Raw genomic sequence first — 13,542 nt, forward strand, 5'->3', positions numbered from 1 at the left:
GGTCCTCTTCTGGCAATTTCCGTGGACCAAAGCTTGATTTTCCACGCTTCGATGGTTCTGATCCGACTGGATGGATCTATAGGGCAGAGCAATATTTCAGCTTGCATAATACTTTAGATACCCACAAAGTCCCCCTTGCATCTTTTCATTTGGAACATGAAGCTCTTCAATGGTTCCGTTGGTACATCAAGGCTAATGTAGGCCCAACGTGGAGAGAATTGTGCACCCTCATTTTGGAGCGCTTTGGCCCTAGTTCCTTTGATGATTTCACAGGAGCACTCACTAAACTGCGTCAAACAGGCACTGTAAGAGAATACCAGACAGAGTTTGAAAAATTAGCTAATCACACAGAGGGCTTGTCTGATGAATTCTTCCGTAGTTGTTTTGTCAGTGGTCTGAAGGATGCACTTCGCTCAGAAGTCAAAATGTTTCGACCTACTACAATGATGGAAGCCCTTGGGTTGGCTAAGTTAGCGGAAGACAAGATTAGTGCTCTACAACGCTCCAGATCTAATTTTGTTCCATTCAGAAATACAGGTTCTCACAACCCTCCAGTCATACCAGCTCCCAGAACTACTCCGATCAAGCACTTGTCTGAAACAGAGATGCGAGTCAGGCGAGACAAAGGGCTTTGTTATAATTGTGATGAGAAATGGTCTCGGGGCCATAGATGTGTTCAGCAAAAGCTCTATCTCTTGGATGTGGATTCTCCACCGGAACTGGAAGAATATGTAGATGCTCAGGAAACAGTGGATGATGAGGTTGAGCCTCACCAGCCTGAACCTCCTTCACTAGAAGCTCCACCAGAGATATCTGTCCATGCTTTGGCAGGAGTCACTACTCCACAAACCATGCGGGTCCAGGGTTTCTTCAAGAAGATCCCTCTTACTATACTCATTGATTCTGGTAGCACTCATAACTTCATTGATCCACGAATAGCCAAACAGGCTGATTGCTTTATCCATCCCTGCTCTAGCTTTGAAGTCATGATTGCCAATGGGGGCACTTTACCTTGTAAAGGGAAATGTCGCAATGTGCGTCTCTCTATTGGCGATTATAACATGCGCTCTAACATGTTTGCCTTACCCTTAGGTGGCTGTGATGTGGTTTTGGGTGCCCAATGGTTACGCACTCTTGGCCCCATTCTCTGGGATTTTGCTGAACTTTGGATGCAGTTTTCAGCCGAGGGGCACCAACACACTTTGAAAGGCTTACAACCAGGGTCTCTCAGCATCATCAGTTCACACCGTATGGAAAAACTTCTTAAGAAGAATTCACATGGTGTCATCGCTCAGCTCCATTCCATTCAGATGCAGCCATCAGCAGTCTCTAGCACTCCTGCCGATCTCCAACACATTTTGGACAAGTATTCTGGTGTATTTGTTGAACCTGTGGGATTACCTCCTTCTCGTCCAGAGGACCACCGTATTCAGCTCCTTCCTGGCAGTGTTCCGCCCAACATCAGGCCCTACCGCTACCCATTTCATCAGAAGACCGAAATCGAGATACTTGTCCGTGACTTACTGAAGCAAGGTATTATTTGCCCTAGTACCAGTTCCTTTTCTTCTCCAGTTCTGCTTGTTCGCAAAAAAGATGGGTCATGGCGACTCTGCATTGATTTCCGCGCACTTAATCATCTCACTATAAAGGACAAGTTTCCCATTCCAGTTGTTGATGAACTTCTTGATGAACTTCATGGGGCTCATTTTTTCTCCAAGTTAGATCTTCGTTCTGGGTATCATCAAATTCGGGTTACTGAGGAGGATATACCTAAAACTGCCTTCCGCACACATGATGGTCACTATGAATTTTTAGTCATGCCCTTTGGCCTCATGAATGCTCCTTCAACATTTCAGGCAGTGATGAATAACATATTTCGACCATACCTCCAGAAATTCATTCTGGTCTTCTTTGATGATATCCTCATATATAGCAAAACTTGGGCTGAGCATCTCCATCATCTGGAGCTTGTCTTGCAACTTCTCTCTGATCATCAACTCTGTGCAAAACTATCTAAATGTGTGTTTGGCCAGGAGGAAGTGGATTATCTCGGGCATATTGTTGCACACCATGGAGTGCGGGTGGATCCTACAAAAATAGATGCCATGAAAACTTGGCCGCATCCTAAAACTCTCAAGAGCCTTCGGGGTTTTTTGGGGTTGACTGGCTACTACCGCAAGTTTGTCAAAGATTACGGGAAAATTGCAGCACCATTGACAGCTCTGTTAAAAAAGGATGCCTTCTCCTGGACCCCTGTTGCTGAAACTGCATTTGAACAACTGAAACAGGCTATGTGCAGTACACCTGTTCTCGCAATGCCAGATTTTTCCAAACCCTTCACTATTGAGAGTGATGCTTGCGGCAATGGATTGGGTGCTGTTCTCCTGCAAGATGACCATCCTATTGCGTTCACTAGCAAATCCCTCTCTGGTAAGAATCTAGCCCTCTCTACTTATGAAAAAGAAATGATGGCTATTTTGCATGCTGTACAGAAGTGGCGGCCATACCTCTTAGGGAGTCATTTTTGCATCAGAACCGATCACCAAAGTCTGAAATACTTCCTGGAACAACGGGTATCCTCTCCTACACAACAGAAATGGGTCAGCAAACTCATGGGGTATGATTATGAGATCACCTACAAGAAGGGTAAGGAGAATATTGTGGCAGATGCTCTTTCTCGCACATTTGATAATCAAGCTTCCCTTTTCGCTATTTCTATGCCCATTCCCAATTGGTTAGCGTCTGTTCAGCAGGGCTATGACAGTGACTCTTCTTTATCTCAAATCATTCACCAGCTAGCCAATAATCCTTCTGCTATACCACATTACTCTTGGGATGGTGCTTCTCTTCGATACAAGGGTCGGCTAGTGCTTCCTCAGAACCCAGCTCTACATCAGGCTATTTTTTATGAACTCCATGCTTCTCCTTCTGCAGGGCACTCAGGCTTCCTCAAAACTTATGAGCGAGCAAGGAGAAACTTCTTTTGGAAAGGGATGAAACAGACGATTCAACAAATGGTGGCTGAATGTGATACTTGCCAACGCCACAAGGGTGAAACGACCCTCCTTCCTGGCTTGCTCGAACCATTGCCCATCCCTACACGGATTTGGACTGATATTTCTATGGATTTCATTGAAGGGCTTCCTAAATCCGGTGGCAAGACAGTGATCTTGGTTGTGGTTGATCGTCTCTCGAAATATAGTCATTTTTGTGCCCTCAGCCACCCCTATACTGCCTCCTCTGTTGCACAAATCTTCATGGACCAGATATTTCATCTTCATGGACTCCCTTCTTCCATTGTCTCTGATCGTGATGCAACTTTTACCAGTCATTTTTGGACTGAACTGTTTCAGAAAACTGGCACCAAACTGAAGATGAGTTCGGGCTATCACCCACAAACTGATGGTCAAACTGAAATTGTCAATAAATGCTTGGAAACTTATCTTCGTTGCTTCACTTCCGAACAGCAACATCAGTGGGCCAAGTGGCTCCCTTTAGCTGAATGGTGGTACAATACCTCTTACCACACTGCCTCTAAAATGACTCCATATGAAGCAGTCTATGGTCAAGCACCTCCAGTGCTCCTTCCCTACACTCCCAACAGCTCACCAGCCCAGGCAGTTGACATAGTTCTCCGCAGTAGGGATCAGATTCTTCGTACCTTACAGGATAATCTTCACATGGCCCGTAATCGGATGAAACAGCAAGCAGATCAACACCGTTCTGAGCGCTCATTTCAAGTTGGGGATATGGTTTTTCTTCGTCTACAGCCATACAAACAATCCTCCCTAAAGCTGAAAGGGCGTCATAAGCTGGCCCCAAAATTTTATGGGCCTTATAAGGTTCTACAGAAGATTGGTTCAGTTGCTTATAAACTGGAACTTCCTCCTTCTTCCCGCATTCATCCAGTCTTTCATGTTTCTTGTCTAAAGAAAGTTCTGGGTACCACTGTCAGAGCACAAACTACTCTCCCTGAAATGGATACGGAAGGATCCATTATCCTGGAGCCGGTGGCAATCATTGACCAGCGCACTCGCCAGCTTCGCTCTCGCTCCATCTCTGAGGTCTTGATTCAGTGGCATGGCATGCAACCAGAGGATGCTACCTGGGAACCCCTTCTTCAGATTCAACAACAATTTCCACACCTTAAGCTTTGAGGACAAAGCTTTTTTCTAAGGGAGAGGGGATGTTAGGAACCTGTGTGTTCCTTCTGTTTATTTTGTTAGAGTAGTGTTGTTGGACGCATATGCTTTGTAAGTCGTCCCGTGAGTATATTTTATTATCCCACATGCATAGGTAGTATTACTTTTCTAGATCGTACTCAGTATATAAGAATAGGTTGAGGCCCTTGATGGGCACGGACGAATTTATTGTATTGAGCTTGCTCAAAGGAGGTTACCCCCTCGAAGTGGCCTGCGATCAGTAGATTCATTCTGAGTTCTGCTATCACTTTGTATTCTGTTATTTCGAGCATTCTCACGATATTGCTATAAGGAGGTTCATCACACAATTGAATATTTGTTGCAACAATAAGGTTAGAGTAATGAAGAATATGTCTGTGCATCTCAAAATCCTCAAATAACCATGTGGTAAATTTCTTGATAGGGTACCTACATTTAATTGTAAAGAAAAATTAAAGTCATAATTTCAATACATTATACATGACAAATTGGCTTAAATAGATATTCATGGTAGGGAACAAAAATATACTACCTTCTAAGCCATGTGCCTGTCACAATGACAGATCCTATTGGGTACTCAATATCCTCACAATTGATGACTACATCTATTAGTTTCTTTTTGGGCTCAATACACCGACATAGAAAGTAATAGGTTCCTTCACCATTATTCTCATATGCAATCACTGCATATACATGACCTACATTATATAGAAAGATAAGTTAATGGAAAAATTGAAAGTAATCTATTTTAACCAAGTATTAAATTGATAACTTAGTACCTAGTTCAACTAAGTTAGATACATTCTCAAAATTTATTGATGTTTCAACCCAATTGAGTTGTAGTATTGTAGGAAGTTGATATGAATCAATTGGATGCAAAGGTCTAATAGACCATTGATCAACCCACTCTTTTGATTCACATTCATCCCATAAATGATGCATACATGAAGAGCAAAAGCATGTAAGCTTTCTAGTATGAATAGCTAGTGATGCTACATTTGAACTTTGAAATGAATGCATCTCGCTTGATCTTGTAAGTGTACAAAAATCTTACAAATTTTCAAAGTCAAGTTTACATATTAGCCAAAAATATCTAGAAGCCATAGACTTAATTGTATTACCTAGTCCCATCGTGGAATTGCACCATTGGACAATTGTTTCAGCATTTTCTAATATTGTACCACCTTTGTACTTTAATTCCTCTCTACTAAGGGCTCTTTTCACACATGGTCCAACACTATCATGCTCTCCCTTTCCATGTCCTGCCTCAACTAAAATCCAAAAATGTTACACTCCACTTGTCACATGCATTGTACCCAACCAATAGAACATCCTTGCATTCTTGAATTGTGCAGTATAATTGTCTAACCATATAATGTATTGATTGTATCTTTCATCTTTTCCCCTCAAATTTTCATAGAAAACTCTAAAACATCCTTGCACAAACTCTAATGAATGAGTTTGATCATCGTTGATATAGAAGTGATACTCTCTTAATAGTTTTCTATCATCCTCTATGTTATCATGTGCATGAACAAATGTTATGTGTATAAAAATTGACACTTGTATAGAGTTGTAATACAGTGGTTGCACTTTAATTTGAGGTTTTAGTATATAGTTTTTAGTGAAGTCAACAATCGACACAATTGTACCCAACGGAAAAGTGTCCTTACACAACTTAAATTTCTCATCTAACTATCTAGCTCTATGTGTATGACCTATGTAGCCATAAACTATTTTCTCTTAAAATAATTTCATAAAATCAACTACACATACATCACATTTCACTTTAATTCACAACTCTTTAATTCTTTTTCATCTTTAACACCATATATAATTGATTTGTACTTTCCAAGAGAAGCTAACTTATATTACCAATTTTATGCATGCTATCTAGATGTAGGCATCTATGCAACTTTTACAAACCACCACATCAAGGGCAAAAACCTTTCAAACACAAGGTCTTATAATAAATGTACCCATAATCTCATTTGCATAGTACACTTGCAAAAAATTCCCTTAGTGACTTAGGAGGTAATTGTAGACCACATTCCTACAATATTTCATTAGTATGCAAAGTACAAAATATATAACGATAAACATCATAATGCATAAAAAACTCAACATGAACCCTACAACAACATGTAGTGTGTGTATGATTTATCTTAACGTAGAATGGTTTTCTTATCTCAAAAAACCTTTGGCTGATTTTAATATGAGGAAATCTTTGAAGAAACATTTCATTAAATTGTGTTTGAGTCATATCTAAAAAACGTTTTGCATGTGGCTCATAGTTTGTTTTTCCAATTCGTCTTTGGACAACATCGTTTTGGTTTGGTGAAGCCCTTGTGTTATCATGCTAAAATGTTTTTATTAATGTTCTTAGTGCATCAACAATAACTTTAGCCTTAAATTGAAGTCTACCTTGGAATGACCAAAAAGAAGTCTCATTAGAATTCTCAATTGTCTCTTGCCTCACTAAGGCTTTGACTAACATTATTCTACTTATCCTTAATGATTTACTTGTTTTGCTTACCATACAATTTTTTGTCATTTCCTTTCCCATTATAGTTGATGTGAGGACCCATCGAGTTGTATTAGCATCTTTAGTACGTGCTTTTGAACCAATGGATTTGTATGCATGAAAGAGATTTCTAACAATGGTTCTTTCACTACTATTTTCAAATGTTCTTAACCCCAAAATTCTCATTGTTTATCTAAATTTCAGATTTTTAACCATTTCAACAAGAAGTTGGCATTTTCCACTTTGATTTAAATTTTCAAAATAGTTATTCCAAATATTTTGAACAATTCTCTTACAATTTATTTCTGATATTTTATCATGCATTGGCTTCAAAATATTTTCATCAATGTCAATTAGAAACTTTGGTTTTCTATGAATCATTCCAGGAGATGTTGATGTACATGCATGCTCTATATTTTCATTACTTACATCATGTGCATTGATCATTTCAAATTGAGATATCACATTAGGGGCATCAGGTGACGTAAGTGTATTTGTCATAATCATTTCAATTGGGGTATGTTGAACATTTTTCATTTGTCAAATTAGGTACATTTTCTACATCAATATCAATAGGTAGATTTTCATCACTTACATTGGAGGGATTTGATGATGTACCTTCATGTAATCTCCTCATACATTCCCTTGTTTTGCCTTTGTTGTCTCTCATTTGTCAATCGTTCTTCTCTTGTTCTTTCCCATGATTGCAGATGCAAATTACCCTACAAATAATAACATGAATAAAATAAATAATAAGATACTAATGTGATTATTTTATGCTCAATCATAAAATACTAACATAAAATAAGATGTTGGCACATGAAAAATATAAAACAATTCATTTCCAAGCACAAAAAACCTTACACTTGCATACCTGGTATACAAATACATGTTAACAACAGTAGAATCTATTCCAAACTACACTAAAACAGCATAATAATTGTTGATATGTTTTATTTACAATTTTCAATAACCCAATCAGGTTCTAGTTTACTACTCCACAAAGGTAGATAAAGAGATCAGAGGGGCTATAAAGAGGGAGAGAGAGAGAGAGAGAGAGAGAGAGAGAGAGAGAGATTAGGGGATATGATAGAAAGAGTGAGAGAGATGGAGAGAATGAGAGAGGGAGAGAAGGGGATAACAGAAAGAGAGGGGGATAGGACAAAGAAGAAAAGAGAGAGAGAGAGAGAGAGAGAGAGAGAGAGAGAGAGAGAGAGAGAGAGAGAGACAGAGAGAGATTAGGGGATATGATAGAAAGAGTGAGTGAGATGGAGAGAATGAGAGAGAGGGAAAGAAGGGGATAGAATAAAGAGAGGGGGTGCATAGGACAAAGAGAGTGTGTGAGAGAGAGGGGGGGATAGGACAAAGAGAGAGAAGATGGGATGGATAGAGAGAATGAGAGAGAGGGAGAGAAGGGGATAGCATAAAGAGAGGGGGGATAAGAGAATGAGAATGAGAGAGAGAGAGAGAGAGAGAGAGAGAGAGAGAGAGAGAGAGAGAGAGAGAGAGACGAGGGATAGGACAAAGAGAGAATGTGTGTGTGTGTGTGTGTGAGAGAGAGAGAGAGAGGATGGGATGGATAGAAGAATAAGAGGATATGATATAAAGAGTGAGAGAGAGAAGGGGAGGAGGGAGAGAAAGAGAGGGGGGGATGGGATGGATAGAAGAATTAGAGGATATGATAGAAAGAGAGAGAGAGAGAAGGGGATGAGAGAGAGGGGGGATGAGATGGATAGAAGAATTAGAGGATATGATACAAAGAGTGTGAGAGAGAGAGGGAGGGAGGGAGAGAGAGATAGAGAGATATGAAGAGGGAGGGGGAGAGTTCAAGGTTTGGGGAAAAGATAAAGAGAGAGAGAGGGATAGGAGAGAGAGAGAGGACACAAAGAGAGATTAGGGGATATGATGTAAAGAGTGAGAGAGAGAAGGGGATAGGAGAAGGAGAGATGGGGATAGGATAAAGAGCTAAAATGAGAGAGAGGGAGTGATGTAGAGAGAGGATGGGATGGAGACATGGATATGATAAACACTTTTTTTATTAGAATACATAACTTGATAGATCTCTCTCTCTCTCTCGCTCTCTCTCTCTCTCTCTCTCTCTCTCTCTCTCTCTCTCTCTCTCACACACACACACACACACACACACACACACACACACACTCCCTCCCTCAATCTAACCTTGTGAAGTAGTAATACAAACCCGATCAGGTTTTTTAGAACCCGATTGGGTTCTGAATGCATTTTTTATTCCCATAACCCGATCGGGTTTTTTGAATCCAAAAAACCCGATCAGGTTATGGCTTGGTGATAGCCTAGGAAAATGACCCAAAGGCTTGGGAGACTGTTTTGTTTTCCCTCCATTTTGTTTCCTTTAGATGTTTCTTCATCTTCTAAGATGAATTCTCGTCTTTTCCTTCATCAAGTTTTCTAATGGTGAAGTGGTGATTTTAGAGATGCCCACTTCACCATAAATTTTTCTTTGTTTGGGCAACATTAACATTGTAAAGTTTAATTATTTTTACCAATGCCTTGACATTCCTCACAGACACATGTTTACCATTTTTTTAATAATTTTTTATATATTTAACCAAATTCAAAATAAATTATATATTACTGTTCTACACTTGATTCTATACACTTTTTTTAAAATAGAGTTTTCATTTTTGATAGTTTTGATGCAAGTTATGCTCAACACACAAACGGGTACCAAAATTTCAGGTTGTAGTTAGTTCAATAATTCATAATTAAAAAAATGATCATCATAGAATTACAAAAAAATACACTACTTCTAGATATGACTCTTAACTATCATCCTACCAAAGGGATATGTAAGATACTAAATATAACTAGGTCTTTTGTGCTGCATAGAAAACAATTATGTTATGTTTTCTTAAAAAACTATGAATTATTTTTCGTGTGCATAGGGTTTGACCCACCTAATCTTATCCATTTCATACAAACTCTAGTAGTATAAAAAGTAGATTCAGAGTACTACAGTTTATATGTTTTACACATCTTGTCATTTTTAGTGGATGGCCCTCAAATGTCTCGTCCAAGTTTAAGTTTACCTAATTTCAAAAAAAGGTGTCCATTTATACACCCCTTTTTGTACACCATCTTGGTGCACTCACTCGGGGATGAGACTTTCTCCTTTTCTTTATGTTCCTTAGGTCTAGAAGTATGTGCAGTGTGTCCTCTAGTTCAACAATTTTGGAGAACATGGTAGTATTTTTATATCCCACTAGCTATATATGCTTCCCAAACCTAGACTTTAGGATGGTAAAGGTGGGTAGAGTTTTATTAACAGTTGCATTTACACAGAAACGAGCAAAGACAGGTCTAGATTTGGATAGGGCAACACCATCCACAAAAATGAAGTTCTCAATGGAGTCCCCAATCGAACGATAGAGTTACTCATCCCAAAATTTAAATGGAAGGCCCAAGAACCTAATCTAGACTAGTACCATATGCAACAAGTTATTGGCAAGGTTGAACCTTGACTTCCATTTGACCATGGTAAGGTAGTGCTTACCATATAACCAGGACCCTGCAAGGACCATTGAAAGATCTTCAACAACCATAAACTTGAAGAGGAAGAGGCCTCCTATCATGGCTGGTGTAGACACACTGCTTTTCAGCTTCCAATGGCTAGTGACCCATTTCCTAACCATCTCAATCGAAGGTCAGAAGTTTAGAAATCTACCCATCACTGCCATATGGAGATCCGCCATTGTTCTATCCACCATTGAGTCAAGGAGCCCTATCTCTGTTACTTCTTCTATGGTATTTATATTAACCAAGATAGATTTAATGATGCTCTTAGAAGCCTCTACTAGTGTGGATTTCTAGTCATTCTTCGTGGGGTTCACAACCTTGAAAACTTCCTTAGAAGCAACATTTTGAGGATTGAAGACAATGACCGTCTCCACTAGTGGCATACCATATTCAACTTCAGCAAGCATAGGGTCAAAGGATAGGCTCAGAGGCACATGGCCATAGGTCTGAGTGGGGAAGGAATGATCCACCCCAACATCCACTATCTGAAAATTTGAAAATCAAACAAGTGGAAACGCAATTGCAAAGCGCCACAATTACAAAGTGTAGTTTCCAAAATTAGATGTATAATTTTTTTATATATTTGTTATAGTTCTCAAAAAATTGCATTTCTTTCACACTAAACTTTAAATAAATAATTATCATTTATAAACTTTAAAGTTTTAATATCAATAAATGTTATAAATATTTAATATCTTGTAAATTTTATACATTTGTTTGGTTATAATCTAGACTAATATTTGAAGAATATTTTATTTAAGACAATTTAATTTATATTGAATGAATTTCAGATATTTACAACACTTAGTACTTGGAAGTTCTCGAGTTTTAGTAAAGAATACACATCCCATCTTCTTAAATCTTTAGCCACAAAATGAGATGCATAAATTTTTCTAATCATGAGTTATGTGGAAAACATTTGTAGCATAGAGATGCAGAACAAAATAAGCTATACTATTATTAAAACATGGGCAGAGGCCCAAATTGTAAGTAAACTCTTTTCAAATACAGTTGGACAGATATGACTTACATAAATAGAAATGGCACTAAGTTCAACTTGAGTCTTAGAGATGGTACCTTATACAGTGTCGCGAGAATGCACCTTTTCATTGAACTATAATGCATATATACTAAAGAACTTGGCGTGGGTGCATATATACTGACCCGTAGCCGTTGGCCTCAAAGATTGCCTGATCTTACACTCATCATTAATAACTTACAGATAAAAATATTATATGTCACAAATCGTTACAGATACAGTACAGATTCAAACTGTTATTTCACGATAAACTATGGAGTGTAGAACTTGTCATTGCATCTACATCTCCATACTTGTGGATAATACTCAGCATGAGCTACCATCTTTGGATTCTTAATTGGCACAAGCACACTTTTACATGGCCTGCAATTTCCACATTTGCTTTTACATTTTGGCGGTGAAGATCCTGGTAGATATCTTAAACCCAACATTCTCCTCCTCCCTAACTTCATCATCATAATATCTTCTCTGTAATTTCTTGCAACACCCTGCAACCAAAACCAACAGAAAGAAACAGTGTTAAGAATCATCTTTTCTATCATAACACCCAATAGACAGTTTACTTAGCAAATAACTGTAACGTGGTAGTTAATTATATTAGATTTCCACAGCCTATTATTTTTTATACTGGTACTTTGTTGTTCTAGTTTTGATTGTACGAAGTTTTTTTATGAAAAATTCAGATTAAAGAGACTAAAAAATACCTGAAATGGAAGTAAAAACAGAGATTGTTCCTTGCTATGGACAAGCATAGGATGCTTTGATAAGCTTCCTGCATCAATGGTAAAAACATTAGCTTTCTTTCTTTTTTGTTACATAGAGAATACAGCTAAGAGAAGAGAGAAGACACACCTGTAGAGATCATGGACATTAAGAAAACCAGTATGATAAATCCAGAAAGATATGTAAGAAGACTGGTGAAATATCTTTGGGTTCTCCTCATCCTTGTTACCTACACCATTACATTGCTGTTTTTTTTTCCTGCAATGCTCAGATCTGATTGTAATATGTTGTTGATTAGAGAGGACATTAAATGCATTGTGATAGGTTGGTAGTTGTGAAGCTATATGTGTGTGTTGCGTGCCTCAGAAGAAGAAAAAGAATGGCGACTGCATGAGGACAGCAAATCTTTGTTTGCAGAAGTATTTAATGCAGGGTGCCTTGTTTGGATATAAAAATCATGCCTTGATTGTATATCAAAATCATCTGCCATTCCTTCTCCATAGATTGCGCCGGGATTTGTGTATTTTGGATGCCACGGCAGGCAATCAGTAGCGTGACAGTGAAGTATACTACCTTCATCGCATAGGACTGCCCTGCATAATTTTTGTCTTGGGTGTATGTGGAGACATGAATGTGAGCGATAAGAAATGTCATCTGGATAAAAGTACACATCCTTCCATTGTGCTCCTTGCTCTTTTAACTTTCTTTTGGGAATTGCTGCAGTGCTCAATTTATCTTGATCAGCACAAACTTATCTTGATCTCTGAGGGTCCGTTCGGTGAGTGGAATAGGAATATGTATTTTGGAATACGTATTTCAAAAATTGTGAATTCCTTGTTTGGATGCACCAAAACGGGATTGGAATACGAAGCAAAAATAGAATACGTATTCCATTTTTGGCCCAAAAATGGGGTTTTGCAATTCCACCAAAATAGGTGGTATTGGAATACGTATTCCTATTCCATTTTTTTTTAATTTTAGAAAACATAAATTTTTGGGTTTGCGAATTCCTATCAATTATTCGTTGAACCAAACGGAGAACAGGAATATGTTCTATTCTAGAATATGTATTCCGAAATATGTATTCCAGAATACGTATTCCTATTCCACTCACCAAACGGGCCCTTAGGTTTTAAAGTAGGGTTACTTTCTTAATTGATCGAGTCTTCTCATTTCAAAACTTAGAGGTTTTTTCAATTTAATAAGGTTTTGTATTTACTACTAGTCTTAAATCATTATGTATTATCAATTAAATAAAAATATTACATCATAAAGTATTATTTAATAATTACATTTAGATAAATTATGTTTTTTAAGATTAAGGTAAAAATAAGTTTTACATGGATTCGAAATTCAATAGTATCAAAATACAAAGTTTAAACGATAACATTTAGAATTACAACTATGCTGGCAAAAGATAAAACATAGAAACTTTCAACATTTAAAAATTAAAGACCGACAAAAAAGCAAAAAACCAACAAACAGACTAGACCACCAAAAGATAAACACTAAAAACAAAC

At 38.0% G+C, this 13,542-nt stretch overlaps 1 protein-coding gene across 1 annotated transcript; it reads right to left on the reverse strand.

Moving 5' to 3' along the window:
- Positions 1-11,286: 11,286 nt before the first annotated feature.
- On the reverse strand, positions 11,287-12,449 carry LOC149567237 (EPIDERMAL PATTERNING FACTOR-like protein 3). The gene is made up of 3 exons (XM_089817467.1): positions 12,152-12,449; positions 12,004-12,071; positions 11,287-11,787 (listed from the first exon to the last, which is right to left on the reverse strand). The coding sequence occupies exons 1-3, from the start codon at positions 12,240-12,242 to the stop codon at positions 11,551-11,553; spliced, it is 396 nt and encodes a 131-aa protein (XP_089673593.1). The 5' UTR covers positions 12,243-12,449; the 3' UTR covers positions 11,287-11,550.
- Between the last annotated feature and the right edge of the window lie 1,093 nt (positions 12,450-13,542).

This window comes from Cupressus sempervirens, chromosome 3 (genome assembly GCF_028749045.1).
Source record: "Cupressus sempervirens isolate cs-2001-9-10 chromosome 3, ASM2874904v1, whole genome shotgun sequence".
Taxonomy (NCBI): domain Eukaryota; kingdom Viridiplantae; phylum Streptophyta; class Pinopsida; order Cupressales; family Cupressaceae; genus Cupressus; species Cupressus sempervirens.

What these genes read in the sequence shown, in the direction of transcription:
- LOC149567237 (XM_089817467.1), bottom strand. Translation starts at nt 12,242, where the DNA reads ATGAGGAGAACCCAAAGATATTTCACCAGTCTTCTTACATATCTTTCT. An exon ending in AATGTCCATGATCTCTACAG is followed by an intron (nt 12,072 to 12,151) that starts GTGTGTCTTCTC and finishes CCATTGATGCAG; the next exon opens with GAAGCTTATCAAAGCATCCT. An exon ending in TGTTTTTACTTCCATTTCAG is followed by an intron (nt 11,788 to 12,003) that starts GTATTTTTTAGT and finishes TTTTGGTTGCAG; the next exon opens with GGTGTTGCAAGAAATTACAG.